Genomic DNA, 17,289 nt, shown 5'->3' on the forward strand with positions numbered 1-17,289 from the left:
GCTAGTTTCTGCATGACCGGTCCGGTGGCCATGCACAGCCGATCGATAACTTTAACTTGCCTGCTTACCCATCGTTGCTCATTTCTTGTTAACCAGACCGTCAAAATGACATTAAGGATTGGCTATGGTGGGCTCAGCAAGCGATCATCCCACTCTGTGATGAACTTACACCACATACCCCCTGTAATTGACAGTTCGGGAACACTTCTCATCTCCCCTCCTTCAATTCGCGGAAGACGACCAAGAACAAACTTTTAGTCTCGTCGAATGTCCCAGTACGTCGCCATGTTGTCTGTTTTACAACACTCAGCTGACGTCTAGCTTAGGTGGAACAGGCCAATTGATATCTCGACTGACAAATGACGAGATTGATGTAGCGATGTTAGTTCAGTCCTTAACGACACTGAAAGGTTCACCTTCTTAAGCAGAGCTTCTTTAGTGCACTTACAGATCCTCTCATCTCCGGAATTGCGAACGGTTCAAAAGCTTACAAGCTGGTGGGAAGCTATGTGTCTACTCCGTTGAACTGGTGTGTATGAACCTTCCTGGTGTCGGCGGATCCTGACATTGCACCTGAAGGGCGGTGATCGCAGGCAAAGAATCACAATACAACAACATTTCAGATCTCAAGGATACTACCATTGGTATCTCACGCATCGGAAGGTGAAAATTTCAATGCTTCAAGTAATTGGAGCGTAACTGAAAACCCTTAGCGGGAGTCAGACCATGGCATATGTCATGGCCCTCCAGCAAGATTGGCCTTCCCAAGGCATGAAATTCAGAGGTGAGCCTCGTTGTGGGATGTTCCGGGACTTGTGATTCGACTGTCTCGATTATTCCAGTGAACAACGATATCCGGGGGCTTATCACATCTGTCAACGAGGGAACTTCCAGTGCATTCATGTGGGAATGGTTTACAACGAAACCATTCTTAGATGCAGGCGAAGTAAGATTTGTGCGTGTTTCCACTCCATATCGTCAACCGCCCCCAACGACTCGCTATCTAGATTGGATCTGTACCCACGCCGTGGCCATCTTGGTTGATTGCTGCACAACCATCGGTGTCGTCAGATTCTCTCAAAGCATTCCTAAGCACGCTGTCGACATACGTTCGTTCCTTTGACTCGCCTGAGAACCGGTCCGGTAAGAATGTCGAATTCGTCAAGGCGAAGTTCGGGTACCCGGAAAACGATATAGTGGTCCGCCCAAACCATTCCAACATCATTTATACTTCATACTAATAAATTCGCTGACAGGATTGGCAGAATACTGTCGGTTACCCAGACGATTGCCTGTCAATTTCCAAGGAAGTTATCTCTGAAACTTTGCGGTGCGCGCTCGCATTCTTCCTACATCCATTTGTTGTACTCACCTCCGTTTTTATCTTGCGTAGAGTTCTCGAAAATGCTGGAGTGGTAACAGCACCCGAGGGCGGATTTGACATTGGTAATTTCATAAAACCTGACGTCGTCAAATTGATAGACTAGACTTCTCATCGCTGCGAACGGTCATCTGGTTTCCTGCTCTGCATCGGCTCATGATCAAGCTGGTGGTTTCCTGTTTGTCGCCTCTGTCGTTTACGTCCGGGCAGGGAAAACCAGAAGTTCTATGTTTAACTCCAATGTCAGAATAAGCTAAACATTGACTTGATGTGTGTATGTATGAACATAATTTTGTCCGTATTATTGCGAAAAGAACAGAACAGAGCTAAACCACTGTACGTCGAGGATCGCGGGTTGATCGACGCAGTTAAGAAAAAACACAACAAGATAATTGAAGGACGTCTATGAAGGAGTCCTTTTGTAACTTATCACTGTCACCGCTAACGGTGTTGGTAAAGGGAGAATTGTCCAAGCAGAGGTGAGGTACTCGGTACACCCCCGCGGCAGGAGTCTGGTGAGTGGAAGCATCGCACATAATTTTACAAAAACGTCATTATTACCAAGGTCGATATTATACAAGCAACTATACGGGAGCGAGTAACTATGCGTAGTAGACTGGATGAGTTACGCATCCTCTGTTGCAGTATTTTTCTTCTCATTCACAGCTGCCTTGTTCAAGAAACCTAATGATGATCGTCAGAGAAAGGAGTGCGTCATGTAAGGACCATCGTCACCTTTCAGTTTCTGCTTGTTGATTCTGTCCTTCTCTTTGTCGATAGCACGGAAACGAGCAAGTTCAGCATCTACTATTTGAGCGTCTGGGAGGCCAAAGTAACCTCTGCCTGAGTACGAGCTAGACCACGACCGAGTAGAAATACAATCACTGCTCACCATCGGGATTCTTGCTCTTCAGATCGACGAATACTTTTTCGCATTTTTCCAAGTAACCTTGCTCGCCAAGTGCTTTACCTTTCCTAAACATGGCCTTGAAGTTCTGGTCGTTTTTGGAGAGAGCCTAGCGACAACGGTGAAAAGATACTCCAACGGACAAGGCAAGCCCTGCCCACCTGGTCCGCAGTCTCTTGAGCTCGTTTCCAATTCCCTTTCTTGATATGACAGGCCGACATGTTAGCGTAGACCTTTTCAAGAACTTCGTCTACCTAACGCCAGAGTAAATTCATTGGAAAATTTTGTTATGTAGCGGCGTAGACAGACCTCTGTCTTTTCCTTCAATGCATCTCCTTCAGCTCTTTGAGTTGCTTGTGGCGATACCATCGAGATTGATTTGAGAGCACTCCTGAATATATCGATGAGAAGGATCGGCAAAAATAATTGACAAGTGACTTACTTGTCAAGTCCATTGAGATACGTTAGAGCCTTTGTAGTCGATGTTGGAAAGTTCACCGAAAGAGTAGACTTGAGAGATTACCATATGATAGGAGCCTAGAGCTGATTTCAGAGGCAAAGGTTAGTCCTCTATAACACTCAATCTGACAGGGCGGGGTGAGTTGCACCTCAGTGCGAATACCTACCAGCTTTGAGATCGCCAGATTTAAAGGCTTGATCGGCTTTATCCTTGTAGCCTTTGGCAGTTGCGAGTTTTTCTTCAGCGGACATCGGGAGCTGGAGATGGTGTCAATAGAAGACAGACGCGTTTATTGGATTGTTCTTTGGTTGTTCTACGAAGTTGAAGAGGAGTGGAGGAAGTTTGGTTGGCGGTGTGCCTTTTTTGTTCATACGCGAGTCGTGACAATTCGTTCCGTAACCCGAACTCAGAACTTCATTTCCACCATGTCGATGCTTGCCAATATTGTTGGCTTCTCTATATTTGGATTGGCTGCAAGGTTTGGCCAGCTTGGCATTCAAAAGCGAAATCTCTTTGACAGTACGTGATTTACTTTCGGGCGTGCGGTAAATACTGCTTTGATTGAACACTCGTTCTTCACAGACATGGCAGGTCATTTCATAGCCATGAGTATATTCGGATACGGTGGCTACTGGGCATGGAGATGGGACATCAAAGCTGCTGAGCTGATAGCGAAGAAGAAAGTCGAAATTGCTGAGAATCAAAAATTACGGGTTGCGAAGGCGGAAGCCATCGCGGAACGGCTTATGGGCGAGCAGAGTCGAACTGATTCGTGAAGGCGTTGTATGGCGGTCGTAGGTACGTATCCTCTTCTCCAAATCACAGTTTCGTCGTCTCTGAAGCAGTTTTGAAGTTTGAATCGTGTTTGTATTTTTGTACTGAACACCGCTCACTCTTGCAACCTACCGATTACCTGCTTTGAACAATTCGAATGCTCCAATACGATTCAGCAAGAACTCTCTTCCACGACTTGTTTCATGATTCCAGTCTTCTGCATCACGGTTCCAGGTAGGTATGCATTGCTCCAGCCTCGACTATTCGAATCCAACTTGGCGGAATCATGCTTCCTGTGTGTCTAGAAGAAGCCCACCCATTCTCACTGGTGCCGCCCGCTCACAAACATACATACAGTATCCGAATCGTCGTATAGCACCTACGAAGTGGTACGAGGGTTCATGCCGGCGTACCACGTGGACCATCAGCAACCTCATTATTAATATTGATTGTTGTTATTCTCAGCTATCCCCGTGCTCCGCCGAGAGGTATCCTCGCCCTCCTGGCACTCTTCCCTGCCGTCCTCGAGATGACTTAAAACTCGCTATGCCATCGGACCTCTACACTTCCATGATTCTTCTCCCTGCATAGGAGGCAAGCAAGTATAAGATCCCCGGCACCAATAAGCATGTACTCAGGGTCGGTAGTACCGGCGCACGCCCAACACACCGAGTCCGCTCAACGTCCTAATTACATCGTATCATAATGGAAGGGATCGCCAGCAATTTGAGTCTGCTGATCTAACTTTTTCAGGTTTCAGGACGGCTTATTTCGTGTTGCAAAGTTGCATCGGATTGATGAAGCTTGGAAGATCTGATACTTATCCCCGATAGTCTTTTGCTTTGGCATGGGAGAGTGTGACTGTGACAATAACGTGACTAATACACGTTTTCCAGGGTTCTTTTATTTCCCCCCATTGGCATCTTGCCCCAATTTCCCCTTTCCACCCTGCCCCCATGTCGAGACGCGCCCGTCGCGAGGCCGTCTCATCCCTTGCAATCGTCCTTCCTCATCCTGAGCTTCCTCGGCGTCATTCTTCTCGTTCTTCACTCCTTTCACAGAATTCAGTATCAACACCTCGCACACCAAGAAGTTCAGGCTGCGCAACTTCAAGATGTCAATCCTGGTTGATGACAAGCAATACCGGTAACAGGAAGAGCACAGATAGCTGGAATAGCTCAAATCTAGATTTTGGAGAGGACTGCGACGCGGAATGGAAGCCAGACCAGATGTTATTACTCTCACGGGTGCGCCTTTGTATTCTGCTGTTGATCTCGCGATTTTATTTTGAACCGATTCGTAGACTCTCGATGCTCTTCCAGCACATCTCACTCCTTTCAATGGACCCATTCCTCCTCCCAACCTTCTTGACAAGATCGCTCGAGGCGTTTTCAACGCGAAAGGTCCCAACGAATGGCCTCACTCTCTCCGTGCCACTCGTGTTAAACTTATCGAGATTGCTCGTCAGCGTGCCAAAGATGAACATTCAACGAGATCTTCCCGACCTATCGTCGACGAGAATGATGAGATACGATGCTACACTCCTGAGAGTGATGTCAACCTTAATTATTCTCGCAAGAGTTCAATAGGCATCAGGCGTCCCCTTTATCGGCAGTCTAGTATGGATTTCATGAACACAGATGACCGGAAATCGACGGATGCCGACAGTATAAACCGGTACGTAAACTGTCCTCCTAAACATCTATGTTATTCTCCATTCTTTTCCCTGATCGGACGGCATAAAGAACCATGCTAACCCTAAGAATTCCTTTATAGCCTTTCAACTCGGTTGCAACGAACAGAAAATTCGCTCTCCACCAATAACTTCCATCCGTATACGCGCTCTCGTGCTCGAGCTTTAACTCAATCATTAGCTCAAGCGCGCCAGGGTCAGATGCATCGTCGTCGATCACCCTCGCCACCACCTCGTGAAAATGTCCCTTCCCTTATCAGTCCTTCGACCCCAAGCTCTTCCACTCTCAACACTCTTTCATCATTGTCCACTTCTGCCGCCCGTCCTCGTTTCGTCAGGAGATCAGCCTCGACGTTGACCAACAGTGACATTTCAGTGCTGAGTAGTAGAAGCAGTCTAGGTGAAGAGCCTGCTCCTAACCTTCTTCCCTCCGCTGTCACCAGTTCTATTGACCTGCGTATGCAACGGTTAAAGCGGTCAGAGTCATTCTATGTCCCTTCTCACACATCCAGCGCCTTTGGGTCTCCCATCCGGGAAGAAACTACCCCTTCCGGAACGCCTCCTCCTCCTAAGCAATCATTCAAACGAGCACCTTCCTACGGAATGCTGGCCCAAGAAGCGAGAGACAGAGAGAAGGAAAAGAGAATTAGCGGTGTCATTCACCTCGAAGGCAGGGACCGCATGAATGCCAGCCCGTGCCCGTCAAGTGATGAGGAGGAGAAGGTTAGAGATAAACAAGCCAAAAAACCTAGGGTTCCAGGCTCGAAGAATATCAATCGCGCAGTCCCACAACAAGATTCTCTAGAGACGGACATCAAAAAGACGAACAAGGGAGTCTCCAAGCTTCTCAACTGTACCGACAAAGGCTCGAAGAAAAAGAAGCCTTCCTCTTCATCGTCTATGATTCCTGAATCGAGTACAAATGGCGGGACTCGCCCTCGCATGAATCTTCAAAGGAACCCTAGTATATTTGGAGAGGAGCTACCCCATCTTCACATACCTTCTACTTCAACTTCGCGTGCGCTAGTAGAACCAGTACAGCATGCTGCTCGGTCACCATCCACTCCAACACCATGTGCTGATACACCGGAAGTGGTCCCGACTGATCCGCAGCGTAAAGTGAAAACGTTGCGTCGCGTAAAGCGGTTGGCACCGTCAAGGAAGATCTCATTCGGAAGCCTGGTTCCGCCAGCAGGGGAGGACGTGATCGAGGAGGATAACGAGGATAATGGGAAAATGCTCGGAAGTGCATTCCAATTAAGCTAAAGGGACATGGGAGAGGCTACGTCGAAAAGGAGGGAAAATATTCTCTGCCATTCTTGCAGATTGCACAGACATTGCCCAGCCCGACAATTTCAGACACCCCATCATTTTTATCACAAATCCCGGTATGCGGGCGAAACCCACCACTCCAAACAAGCAAAAACAACTTTGACATCATCCTCAACATACCGTTAACCAACCAACCACAACTACCCATTTTTTGAACTTGCCTTGTGGCGAAACCCCGTCAACTTTTACTAAACCAGACTCAATATCCCCAAAACACACACACTCCTTACTCTCTGTCCGCTTCAAAATTCGTTCTCCACGAGACATCACCAACTCTGCTAGATTCTTTCGGTCATGTTTCAATGTTGTGGAGTATCGCTTCTGTTACCCGCTCTGCATCGTTCATGCTTTACTTGTGACAAGACATTCGTTCCTCTTCTTTGCTACATCTTTCTTCCTGCTCCGTTCCCTTGTGTGTATCATTAATCAATTGCTTCGCATCATTCATCTTAGTTTGTACATCCTTCAATCACCCATCAACCATCTTCCAAGTTTCAGGCCTCATACCGAGGGTCCGGCCGTCCTTCTTTGCTGCATTTACCACTCCTTCTGTTCTGCCCATCCCATCAATACCGTATCAGGGACCTTAACACTCATTTTACTTCTCATTTTCGCCATCCATTCGGTTTACTCTTTCGATTTCATAACTGTCCACTCATTCTGCTCATTCTGCATCACCTCATTCATTTGAACATAAAATCTTTCTCGTCGCATCTCTCTTGGATAGTTCGTCGGGACGAGCGTGTATTCCTATCTCGCTTCATTACACTTATCTATCTTAATGCTATATTGCAGCTGCTTTACGCTTTTGGCCTTGGTCCTTTCACCGCCCGTTCACTTTTGTTCACTTTCCACTTCTCTTCTCGCCTTTGTGATATTGCGATTCTTCCTTCAGCCTGCCCGCATCATACGCCGCCGCGTGCCCTTGGGTACACAAATTTCCTTCCATTCCTGTCAACTTTTCTTTGTATATAAATCATCCTCCACTTTCGTGGATTGGTTACGGTCTGCAGTCTCTGTAAATATGTACCACAATCATACAAAGCTTCAATTGGAGAATCCCCTAATACTAGTTCTTTCAGTGGTCCGTCAGCAGCCGCGGTTCCAGGCGGAAGCTGACCAACTTGTATCTCACACATCTCCTATATATTCAGAACTTAGCATTACCAAGAGGAAATGATCGCGGCGGAGTGACCGAAGAGCCCGAAATGGCCATCATGGGCGGTCGATAAATACCCCTTTCCCCGTTGTGTTGAATCTGAACACTTCCTTCGCAACATGAACGGTTGGCATCCTGGGGAACTCGACATACGCCAAAAACTGGCCTACGACTTGGATCCTACAACACACCATTACTACACGTACATCAGAGGCGATCTAGACCCAGATCATGCTCGTTTTCATACTGGTCGACTACCATTCTTACCGGTCACGACTCTAGACGGCGGGGGACGACCATGGGGATCGATTCTTGCTGCTGAAGATGGAAAACCGGGAGACTATGGCCAGGGATATATCGCCCATCCCAGGTATACGGTTCTGACCATAAATACCAAAGTTTGGGTCGGCGATCCGTTGATAGAGAATAAGAAGGCGTTCTCATTCGATCCTTCGACCGGTACGGCCAAGGAAAATGGCGAAGACATGCTGATTGCTGGGATTGGAATCGAGTTTACGACCAGAAGAAGAAACAAGTTTGCCGGAAAGGTAACGAAGTTCAACGTTACGGACGATAATGTTGACATGGAGATTCATGTGAACGAGTCGATTGGGTATGTTGTGCAATCGCATCCACAATTCAATGCCACTCACCTGGTTTTCTTAGAAATTGTCCGAAATATATAAACGTTCGGTCTCTAGACCCACACCCTAACACTTCACCTCGTATCAAGCATCGGGTTCTCAACCTTCCCCCGAAGGAGAGGCTTCCGGAGGATGTAATTTCCTTTATTCAAGACGCGGACACTGTATTTCTTGGAACGACGTACACGGCTCGCGACGCGGACAAGATGATGTACCCCTCGCATGTTGGGATGAACCAACGCGGTGGTCGACCAGGATTTGTACGAGTGAAACCCTCAGATGGAAGGACCGTTGTGGTTCCCGACTTTTCAGGAATGTAACCCTCTTCTCACGCATAAGTGATTTTTTTTGACTTCTTTAAATACAGGTAATCGCATCATGACCTCTCTAGGAAACATTGAAGCTTCTGGCCTAGCCTCGTTGACTTTTCATTCATGGACCACCGGCGATGTCCTCTACCTCACTGGTACCGCAAGGAATCTCGTAGGCAATGAGGCTCGGAAAGTCATGGCATTCCAGAAGACGTTAACTGAAGTTGATGCCACGGGATACATTTATGTTGAGGATGCCCTTCCTGTACGGCAGTCGCCTGGGACTGTACCTCAAAGGAGCCCTTACAGTCCTCCAGTCCAATTCCTCGTAGAAGAGCAGGAATCTACTCGTCTCTTCGCGGAGGCAGGGGAGGATGAAGTCAAAGCTACATTAGCAAGTATCGAACTCCACAGTCCAACGGTGGCCACGTTCACTTGGGAGGCCTCTAAGGAACTCGATATCAAACCTGGCCAAGCGATCATTCTCGACTTGAAACCATTCCTCGGGTCTCTCAAATACCAACATATGTCTCCAAGCAAGCCAACTTCCGTCAACGATGACCGCATCCGTACCTGGACAGTTTCCTCTGCGAATTCCTCGAATAAAAGAACGTTCGATACGACGATGAAGCTGAAGGAAGGAGGAGCAGCAACGACTGCGTTATTTGCGATCGCTCATAAGCTGAAAGAGGTCAAACCAGAAATGCATGCAGATGCGAGAGATCTAGGGTTGAGTGTCCACGTTATGGGGCTGACAGGGGAGTTTTATCTACCGACAAGCGCTGATGATACACAAGTCAAAAAGTTGCTTTGGGCAGCGGGAGGAATCGGTGTCACGCCATTCCTGAGCATGTTGAAAGGATTGGCTGACTCTCCTTCGGGCCAGTGGGATATTATTGTGCTTCTATCCACCAGAGAGCCGGAGGTTCTCGTCCCACTCATATCTGCGATACCGGCTGAAGCGCAAGGAAGGGTTAAACTAACTCTTGCCGTCTTTTCCCAGGAGACATCTTACTCTGCTGGCATTCCCCTGGAGCGTCATGCGGGCAGATTGACATCTAAATTCTTTTCGGACTCGCCTTTGCTTTCGGACGCAAAAAACAGAGAGGTCTATCTATGTGGTCCTGCGGAATTCGAGGAGTTCGTTCTCGAGGAAATGAGAAAAATAGGCATGCCAACGACTAATGTACGAAGGGAAAAGTTTGTGTATTGATATGTAGAGGGTTTTGTTGTAAATTGTAATGTATTGGTTATGGATTCAGAAAAATGTAAGAATGAATTTCCAGAAGCGAAAGCGACCGGCATCCCAAAGTTTTAGGCAGGAAGTTACGAGGCCATCATGAGAAACTGAGAGGAAGTGAGACATGCGAATGCTTCAGACTGTGCTGCCACGGAGGAAGAGGGTGGATAGAACATCGAGGACAGAGATCCCAAGAACAACAGCGAAGTAGAGATATCCTCTCGCCATAGCAAGTTGCCCAGAGATTGCAACGTTACATAACTAGAAATTGAGAGCTTGATGATAGATTTATGTTTATTCCACCTGCATGGATTCGTTGCTAGTCAGAAACTCGTAACCGTTTAGATTCCCGAGCGGGGCGGCATAGAGGCGGATCAGAGTCTGGCGCTGGCGATGATGCACGACGTTTTTGACTCGTTCTTGCGCGTCGAGAAACAGGCCTAAGAGGTGACGAGTTGGCGATACTCGAGAAACGTGACGACGAAAAGCAGGGCAGTCGATTTGCGGATCCTGAACCAGCGATAGGGGACGAGACCGGAACAGAAACAGTAGAAGGGGGGGATGAAGGGATGACTGGACTGGAAGGAATACTGAAACGAAAAGGAGAAGAGCCGTACGAGGAAAGATTCATAATAGTCGGTCCGGAGTCGGCAATCTGCATAGCTGAGGAGCCTAGAGATAGAGACGGGTTCGGGTCGTATGCACTGCGCAGGAGAGTCACAGGAGAGTCAGATGCGATAGTATTTTTGAGTGAGGTAGAAGCTTGATTCGAGTACAAAGACAGCGAGTGCGAGGCTGATGTAGAGACCTCATATGCGTGATCTTGAAGAAGTACGGGATCAATGGACATGGTATCTTCCATCTGTACAAACCCAGATTTACGACCGTTAGCAGTTGCTTTTGCCAAAGGGTTGTTGGCACACCTCCTTCCTTGAATCCAAATGGCTGTAATCTTCCGTGCTGTTACTTATTACACGAAAAGGCGGATGTATGGGCCATTCTTGCTCGCGTTTTCCAGTGGACCGAGATATCATGATCATTCGTGATGGCTTTTGTTGCACATTCTATTTTTCAAACTCAAATAGCGCGAAGACCTAGCGAGAAGGCTCACGTTCAACTGATGATTGTCCCCTCTCCAGTCAACCAGGACTTTTGGTTCCGGCGACGATCTCCTGCGATTATACCTCAAATTCACGATATTTTTGAACGGTTTCAGCAGTTCCCAACTATTCCTTGCGTAAGGATTTGGCTGGATACCGGGACCGATATATCGTTGAATAAGCTGTACGATGGCTGCCGATGGTTCATAACCTGGAACCGCATATGGAAGGATTGAGGAATCAGAGGAAGTGGTCGTAGAATCTTGAGCTGAGAGCAGCCCATAGTGAGCGTCTTCGACCTGCGGTTGTCTGATTTTGACTTCGGGCACTGACAGAAGACTTTCTGAATGATTGTAATACTTGAACCGTTGAGGTTTGGCAACGGGTACTACTGTAGGTTCTAGGTTGTGATTGTTGTTTTGGTCATATTTATAAGGATTTGCATGTTTGAAAGAGAAATGCATTGACAATGATGACTAGCGGTGATGGTCGTTGGTGTCAAAGAGTGATATACGATTATATCGACGTGACTATGTATTACGACGCGTACGTTATCGCGTACAACAGGACTTGAGCGCTTGAGCTTGAACATGTATAAGTTGATGAAAGGCTCAGATTACACTATTATGATATACTACGTATACTGCTGGTATCCTATGCCGAAATCTAGGTCAAAGTCTATGAACGATTCACGCGCGACGAAAGGAAATGAAGGAACGGAGAAACAAGAACATGCTGACCTGACCTAATTACAAGCTGTGAATATTTGAATGTCATAACTCTCTGCGTGTGGCTGATAGATAGATAGATAGATTACACGGCGTGGTCCCAACCCAACCTAATAGTGAACAACATACACTGCAGTGTCAACATGGCGATTTCCGACAGAGAAAAGAGGTTGAAACTCGCAGTCGATTCCAACATTAGTTATACTTTCTGCCGCATCCAGAAATCCTCGCCTCCCCCCCGCAAGTGTTGTCCAAACCCATACCTTACGATCTCCGTCGGATCACCGTCCTTCAAAAGATCTAAAACGTCGTGAGGGTCTAGGTCGAGGTTGTTGAGGTCGACAGTGACCTCTTAACCACCAACTTCAATATGGACTGGACGACCAGCTGGTGCGAGATCCTCCCGCATGGCCGTCAGAAAGAAGGAATGAAGAAAAAGCCTTAGGGATGCAAGGCTATTCAGATGCAGCGGAGCGCTCCCGGACCGGCACCAGGAAAGTTAATTGAAAACCCCTATTGCTAAGCGTTGACCTTCGCCCCCATGCCCGTGTCTTTACTCTCAACGACAATTGTTAATCCGTCGAAACCTCTAGCTGCCTCTATTACCCCCCCGTCTAGAACCACACATGGCAGAGCAGGATGTTCCACAGTATGTGCCCCGACGCCAGATTATTCCCTCTTCCTGACCTCCTTCCCAGCCCCTTGGGTGCTCAAGAGTCAAGAGGCAATCGTTCTGGTGAAAAGAAAGCTGAATGAAAACACAGCGAACTGCGTTGACGTCGCCCTCCACCTTGTCCTGAGGTCAGACGAGCTCGACGAGTTTCTTGATTTGGGGGACGAACACTTGGGTCGTACCATTCGGTGAACCATAGTACTCTCTCCGCCTGAAGCTCAGCTCTGTTGACCACCATTGTTAATAGCACCTCATATGTCAAGGACCCGTTATACTGCCATTGTTATCATCATACCTGGGACGTTGCATGCAGTGGGTGCACCGGCTATGCGATATCTCGTACAAGAAGTGTTTCGAGCGGCCTCTCCCAGTGTGCCGTTTATGAAATTGCTGTATGATCGTGGATATCCACGTAAGACGTTTGAATCACAGACTGACAGAGCTACTTACCCACTGGATATAGGAGCTAAAGTGACGAAAAGAACTGGTGTAGAAAAGGGCAAAGAACCAGATATGTGCTGGGCTCCCGCCAAAAGATGCCGCGAGCTCTATGGCTCCGTCGTTCTTGAGGTAGGTGTGTCGCAATCCTACCCTGACCTTGTACTCGTCGACACACAAGAATGGTTTGAGGACCACCCTGAGGTTCGTGAGTCCCAACAACACTTATTCTCTCCTTACTCAACCTTCAAACAGATCATTACTGTTTTCATCTTCAAAATACACGTCATGTCCCTTGTGTGATCCTCGAGTTTTGGGAGAAAAAGGATGGTAAACCTTCGAGCGTTGGTCAGTGGAGTTCAGTGATGGAATGGGTGATGACCTAGCAGTATACAAGCCGCTTGCGCAGCAGATGAAGTTGTACGCCAGCGATTTCTTCCTATCACGCCGCAGTCCGTGATCACTACAGCAAGCGATTTCCTAAGGAGTTACCTGACTGTTTTCGTGGTGACCACCATGCACCACTCCTCGTGGAGCCTGAACAGCTTCGTACATTTGTCCACCTCATTTACGGATTGCAAGATGCTCAGCCACTTGCAGAATGGGATGGCAACGTCTCAGACGATTCAGCAGATGGCACGGGATGCAATGAACAAGAGGATTAAGGATGGTGCTGAAAGAAGGGTCTCTGATGCGACGAGGGGAATGACCAACTTCATGTCATACGATAGTACCTCAGATGCATTGTCTAAAGCAAAACTATAAGTATAGACATGATATCCGCTTATTAGTATTACAGTATCATACTTAAATGGACAACGACTACGGCACGAGGAGGATTTGATGTACTGGCATGGCGATTCTGAAAACGACAGTCGGCGTTAGCTGAAGTTAAAGCCTGAGAGCAGCTCAATTTCTCACCTAGTTCTGTATAACACCCTTAATCCATCAACAAACAATGCTTTTCCCAGCAACTCTCAACCTCAGATGGACTGAAGTCAACAAACCGCTCAATATAAAACTCTTCTACAGATGGGGGATCAAAGTCTTGAATGCAGACGATAGCGTCATGGTAATTCTTGACAGCAGTAACATGCCTTTTCGCCAAATCACTAACGACCTTTTCGCGGGACTCCCGGTCAAAGACCTTCTCCGAGTAGTCAAGATACTCGTCACCGTTACAGGTCACCTCCTGGCACAGCTGTAAAAATGCGTGTTTCTCGTTGATCTCTCTCCATACCGGCTTGAACTGAGCAGTCTCCTTGGCGAAATCTTCGTCAGATGGAAGACACTTCCTATAATACTGCAGCAGGCGATCAACAGGGTCTTTGCCAATGCCTTGCTGAGCAGCAATGGAGCTCAACAAAACGGTCATCGGTGCGACCGTAGCCGCGCTTTTCGCAGCAGCTTCGAGGGTGGCGGTGTCCAGCCAACGCATACCAACAATCGATTCGTCAGTACCAGAGGACCCTGGGAGTTTTACACGAGTGCCGTGGCCACCCATGCCCATATCCATTGCATGAACAAAGGACCCGTCGAGTGCCTTAAGAAACCTTCCCTTGCCATACTCAGGTTGTCCGTCAACCACCACCTTCACTTGACCTTCAAGCGACCTGAAGACCTTGTCGCATTTACGATCCAAAGACTTGGGAGCAAAGAGGGCGTCGACCTGGTGTCCACTAGCGATGGACTCTCCTCGCGCGATGTCTTCGAATTTGCCTGAAACATGCGTCGCGACACCAAGCTCGAACATACGGGAGATAAGATGATGGATTCGTGCTGGTGAACCGGAAATGGTAAAGTGCATGGTGTGGTATTCGTCGAAGAATTCCTTGTTGGAGTGACCAGCCTTTACATAGTCTAATTTTGTGACCTCCGACAACGCGGCCCTGCGCAGTAGATTTCCAGAACGCTCTCTCCGCGAAAGTGGAGCTTTCTTCACTAGGGCATCCTCCGCCTTGTCAGGATCAACCTCGAACCCTTGACCCCCGTAGATCAACCAATATCCTGTACGTAGTAATCCCACCTCTGTAACTTGGCCATTAAAGTGCGCCTCGGTTTGTCTGGCATAATCAATCATCCGATCCTTGGGGGCCATGTCATGCTGACTCTGGAGGTCTCGAGGTAGCTTTCCGAGGGAGCGAGCGACGTTTGCGTGAAAGAAAAGTTTCCAAAAACTGAGCCATTCAAATCCCTTCTGCAATAACATCGTATGGACCTCCTCCGTCGTGAGGATCGGCCGGACCACTGCAAAATGTTTAGGGTGGGTATGCCGAGGAGGCGCAGGATCTCCCGAATTGCTAACAAAAGTGAGAAGTCCTGCATATTTGGCGGCTTCCTCCTCGTTAATCCTGTAGCCCTCAGTCTCACTCGGCTCGATGATCGATGTACAGTTGAGAATAAGTGGAACGAAGTCGTATGCTGACAGACTCATTCCGGTAATCCCAATCCGCGCACCGGGCCTGATTTTCCCGTTCTCGAGGAGTTGACAGTTTTCGAGGAAGTGACGGATATCATAATGGTTGGGGATACCTGAGTAAACTGGAAGTCCCGGAAGCTTGTCCGGCACCGGAGACTTCCAAGGTGTCCCATTGGAAAGATGAACGAAGTCAAACTCTACCAGTCGCGACTTGGAACTGCCAACCCTCCGCACCTCCAGCTGCGGTTTCTGTGGGTTGGTCGACACGAGCCCAACCACCTCGTAGTTGAAGAAGTATTCGATAGTGATCATATCCTTCATGTTCTCTTGAATGTAGTCCAGGGCGTCCTGGATCTTGAGATGATGAATCTTCCCGACTGTACCTCTAGTGGTAAATGCGAGAGACGTGTCGACTTCTGCTTTACGGATCGCTTCGATGAACATGGCTAGTGCCGCCGGATTCTGTTCTTTGAGATCCTCCTTGTGCTGAGATACGTCTAATCCATCCGTAACGCATTGAGCCAAGTTGGTCAAGTTGGTTAACCTGGTGACGTCGGGAATGTCTGGATCACAGAGCATCTCGTTCAAGGTGACTGTCGGAAGCTTGACTTGTCCAGGAAGCCCAGTGTTGAGCGCCCCGTCGCAATTGGTCTGGAATGAATTACCCGAACCGCCTTCGTCCTGGCTTTGCATCTCATAGATAGAAAAATGCAAGTGTAAACCCTGTCTCTGAAAACGCTTGCGGTTTGCAAGCATAACAGCTGCGACGTATATGACAAGGAGAGAGTTCCGGTGACCGAAGCCAGAGAGCCCATGATGGATGGTGGTTTGATGGGAGACTTCTTCGTATTCTGCCGCCCATGGCAAGCTCGGAACCTTGTAAGCTGAACGTGGCAATTAGTGTCGAATTCAACGTCTATCCTTATTGTCTGCTTACCTTCGAGAATCGAAACAGTACTAGCCTTCAGCAATCTCTGAAGGTCCGAGTCGTGCTCAAAGATTCCCTGCGTACTCTTGTCAGATGTAGTATCATGAGATGAGATTGAGGAAACCCACGGCGATGAGTGGACTGAATTTGAACTCCGATGTATCGTGCATTGTATTGTTGTCGAGTCTTAGTCTAGTGTGATTGAGAGATCGTCGTGTAAGTTGTGAGAGAGAAAGGGAAAGATGGCGAAAGAGGTACAAAGAGCCCTGATTTATAGGCGAAGAGGCTTGCAAGATCTCCTTGTCTGAAACAAAACCAGGTCCGACCCATAGCGGTTTCCGAAGGGATTCGAGATTGACATCAGCGGGTAAAAGCCATCGGGTACGCCACTTTGTGGTCTATGGATAGGATAACATATTTGTCTGCTAAGAAAACCGCATAAATACAGTGACCGCGCAACCAGTCGTATCAGTTTTCCGGAGTTTCTGGTGATTAATCGGTAAGCGGGATTTTGCTGTCTCCAAAGGAAGTCACAAACCAAGGATAGGCTGCGCCGCAACCTCTCACGTCCTTTCTCGTAATCAATGTCATAGTCTCGTCCCGTCCCGGTGCAACAGCATCAGGAAGTGTTGCAGAGACAGCGGGATCCCGCCGTCTTTTGAAGGAATTTAGAGTAGAGCAAAGGGCCAGAATCCATGATCGATGAAGTCGGATAGTGCATCGATGAGGGCAGGTATCTGTGAGGTAGCATCCAATCGTGTTGAAATGTCTCCTCCCAGAGGTGCTCAAAGACCACTTATTGTAGGGAGACTCACTGATATCTCCGGCGTCAGAACGCTCCCAAAATACACAGATCTCGTCATTGCTTGCAAATCGGGAAGCACCTGGAAAGCCCCCTACAACTTGTGACCCTGTAGAAGATTAATCTCATTCCGTTTGTGCCGCTGAGGAGTCGATTTTCGTTACAAGCGCGAGCTCCGAGGGTAAATGCCATGTATATGCTTCTGCTGCTCAATTGGAGAGAGATCTCAGGCAAACAAGGTTATGACAAGGTCTGAACGCTCCGATTCCTGTCAATGAGAGAAAGAAAACTCGGTACTGT

The 17,289-nt window shown here is 48.0% G+C and overlaps 9 protein-coding genes across 9 annotated transcripts; 6 read left to right on the forward strand and 3 right to left on the reverse strand.

Annotated features, from left to right (window-relative positions):
* The first annotated feature begins 49 nt into the window (after positions 1–49).
* Positions 50–1,724, forward strand: E1B28_011141 (uncharacterized protein). The gene is made up of 10 exons (XM_043156141.1): positions 50–127; positions 195–275; positions 327–381; positions 440–529; positions 580–663; positions 714–784; positions 843–955; positions 1,008–1,199; positions 1,257–1,330; positions 1,394–1,724. Exons 1-10 carry the CDS (start codon positions 106–108, stop codon positions 1,485–1,487), a joined length of 876 nt encoding a protein of 291 aa, XP_043005926.1. The 5' UTR covers positions 50–105; the 3' UTR covers positions 1,488–1,724.
* Positions 1,725–1,923: 199 nt separating this feature from the next.
* On the reverse strand, positions 1,924–3,101 carry E1B28_011142 (uncharacterized protein). The gene is made up of 8 exons (XM_043156142.1): positions 2,915–3,101; positions 2,812–2,831; positions 2,731–2,759; positions 2,598–2,679; positions 2,450–2,542; positions 2,274–2,397; positions 2,117–2,200; positions 1,924–2,065 (listed from the first exon to the last, which is right to left on the reverse strand). The coding sequence occupies exons 1-8, from the start codon at positions 2,997–2,999 to the stop codon at positions 2,007–2,009; spliced, it is 576 nt and encodes a 191-aa protein (XP_043005927.1). The 5' UTR covers positions 3,000–3,101; the 3' UTR covers positions 1,924–2,006.
* Positions 3,102–3,117: 16 nt separating this feature from the next.
* E1B28_011143 (uncharacterized protein) lies at positions 3,118–3,804 on the forward strand. Its single transcript, XM_043156143.1, has 3 exons — positions 3,118–3,267; positions 3,331–3,546; positions 3,602–3,804. Exons 1-2 carry the CDS (start codon positions 3,174–3,176, stop codon positions 3,522–3,524), a joined length of 288 nt encoding a protein of 95 aa, XP_043005928.1. The 5' UTR covers positions 3,118–3,173; the 3' UTR covers positions 3,525–3,546; positions 3,602–3,804.
* A 636-nt stretch (positions 3,805–4,440) lies between these two features.
* Positions 4,441–7,623, forward strand: E1B28_011144 (uncharacterized protein). Its single transcript, XM_043156144.1, has 3 exons — positions 4,441–4,769; positions 4,826–5,199; positions 5,299–7,623. Exons 1-3 carry the CDS (start codon positions 4,479–4,481, stop codon positions 6,479–6,481), a joined length of 1,848 nt encoding a protein of 615 aa, XP_043005929.1. The 5' UTR covers positions 4,441–4,478; the 3' UTR covers positions 6,482–7,623.
* Positions 7,624–7,728: 105 nt separating this feature from the next.
* Positions 7,729–8,670, forward strand: E1B28_011145 (uncharacterized protein; the record flags this gene model as incomplete). Its single annotated transcript, XM_043156145.1, has 2 exons — positions 7,729–8,319; positions 8,373–8,670. Exons 1-2 carry the CDS (start codon positions 7,826–7,828, stop codon positions 8,668–8,670), a joined length of 792 nt encoding a protein of 263 aa, XP_043005930.1. The 5' UTR covers positions 7,729–7,825.
* Positions 8,671–8,728: 58 nt separating this feature from the next.
* On the forward strand, positions 8,729–9,874 carry E1B28_011146 (uncharacterized protein; the record flags this gene model as incomplete). The annotated part of the gene is made up of 1 exon (XM_043156146.1): positions 8,729–9,874. One exon carries the CDS (start codon positions 8,729–8,731, stop codon positions 9,872–9,874), a length of 1,146 nt encoding a protein of 381 aa, XP_043005931.1.
* Positions 9,875–10,220: 346 nt separating this feature from the next.
* On the reverse strand, positions 10,221–11,465 carry E1B28_011147 (uncharacterized protein; the record flags this gene model as incomplete). Its single annotated transcript, XM_043156147.1, has 3 exons — positions 10,221–10,763; positions 10,825–10,965; positions 11,013–11,465. The coding sequence occupies 3 exons, from the start codon at positions 11,463–11,465 to the stop codon at positions 10,221–10,223; spliced, it is 1,137 nt and encodes a 378-aa protein (XP_043005932.1).
* An 800-nt stretch (positions 11,466–12,265) lies between these two features.
* Positions 12,266–13,370, forward strand: E1B28_011148 (uncharacterized protein). Its single transcript, XM_043156148.1, has 5 exons — positions 12,266–12,378; positions 12,428–12,590; positions 12,650–12,814; positions 12,866–13,044; positions 13,096–13,370. Exons 3-5 carry the CDS (start codon positions 12,658–12,660, stop codon positions 13,141–13,143), a joined length of 384 nt encoding a protein of 127 aa, XP_043005933.1. The 5' UTR covers positions 12,266–12,378; positions 12,428–12,590; positions 12,650–12,657; the 3' UTR covers positions 13,144–13,370.
* A 410-nt stretch (positions 13,371–13,780) lies between these two features.
* On the reverse strand, positions 13,781–16,357 carry E1B28_011149 (uncharacterized protein; the record flags this gene model as incomplete). Its single annotated transcript, XM_043156149.1, has 3 exons — positions 13,781–16,143; positions 16,197–16,263; positions 16,316–16,357. 3 exons carry the CDS (start codon positions 16,355–16,357, stop codon positions 13,781–13,783), a joined length of 2,472 nt encoding a protein of 823 aa, XP_043005934.1.
* Positions 16,358–17,289: the final 932 nt, after the last annotated feature.

This window comes from Marasmius oreades, chromosome 7, assembly GCF_018924745.1.
Source record: "Marasmius oreades isolate 03SP1 chromosome 7, whole genome shotgun sequence".
NCBI lineage: Eukaryota > Fungi > Basidiomycota > Agaricomycetes > Agaricales > Marasmiaceae > Marasmius > Marasmius oreades.

Bases quoted from the DNA above. Each gene is read 5' to 3' on its own strand.
- E1B28_011142 (XM_043156142.1), bottom strand. From the start codon at position 2,999: ATGTCCGCTGAAGAAAAACTCGCAACTGCCAAAGGCTACAAGGATAAA. The intron at 2,832-2,914 runs GTAGGTATTCGC...CTCTGAAATCAG, and splicing joins ATCTGGCGATCTCAAAGCTG to CTCTAGGCTCCTATCATATG. The intron at 2,201-2,273 runs GTGAGCAGTGAT...TTGGCCTCCCAG, and splicing joins GAAGAGCAAGAATCCCGATG to ACGCTCAAATAGTAGATGCT.
- E1B28_011144 (XM_043156144.1), top strand. From the start codon at position 4,479: ATGTCGAGACGCGCCCGTCGCGAGGCCGTCTCATCCCTTGCAATCGTC. The intron at 4,770-4,825 runs GTGCGCCTTTGT...ACCGATTCGTAG, and splicing joins AGATGTTATTACTCTCACGG to ACTCTCGATGCTCTTCCAGC. The intron at 5,200-5,298 runs GTACGTAAACTG...ATTCCTTTATAG, and splicing joins GATGCCGACAGTATAAACCG to CCTTTCAACTCGGTTGCAAC.
- E1B28_011143 (XM_043156143.1), top strand. From the start codon at position 3,174: ATGTCGATGCTTGCCAATATTGTTGGCTTCTCTATATTTGGATTGGCT. The intron at 3,268-3,330 runs GTACGTGATTTA...CGTTCTTCACAG, and splicing joins AAAGCGAAATCTCTTTGACA to ACATGGCAGGTCATTTCATA.
- E1B28_011148 (XM_043156148.1), top strand. From the start codon at position 12,658: ATGTCAAGGACCCGTTATACTGCCATTGTTATCATCATACCTGGGACG. The intron at 12,815-12,865 runs GTAAGACGTTTG...CACTGGATATAG, and splicing joins GTATGATCGTGGATATCCAC to GAGCTAAAGTGACGAAAAGA. The intron at 13,045-13,095 runs GTTCGTGAGTCC...ACCTTCAAACAG, and splicing joins GGTTTGAGGACCACCCTGAG to ATCATTACTGTTTTCATCTT.
- E1B28_011141 (XM_043156141.1), top strand. From the start codon at position 106: ATGACATTAAGGATTGGCTATG. The intron at 530-579 runs GTGTGTATGAAC...TTGCACCTGAAG, and splicing joins GTGTCTACTCCGTTGAACTG to GGCGGTGATCGCAGGCAAAG. The intron at 956-1,007 runs GTGCGTGTTTCC...CTCGCTATCTAG, and splicing joins ATGCAGGCGAAGTAAGATTT to ATTGGATCTGTACCCACGCC.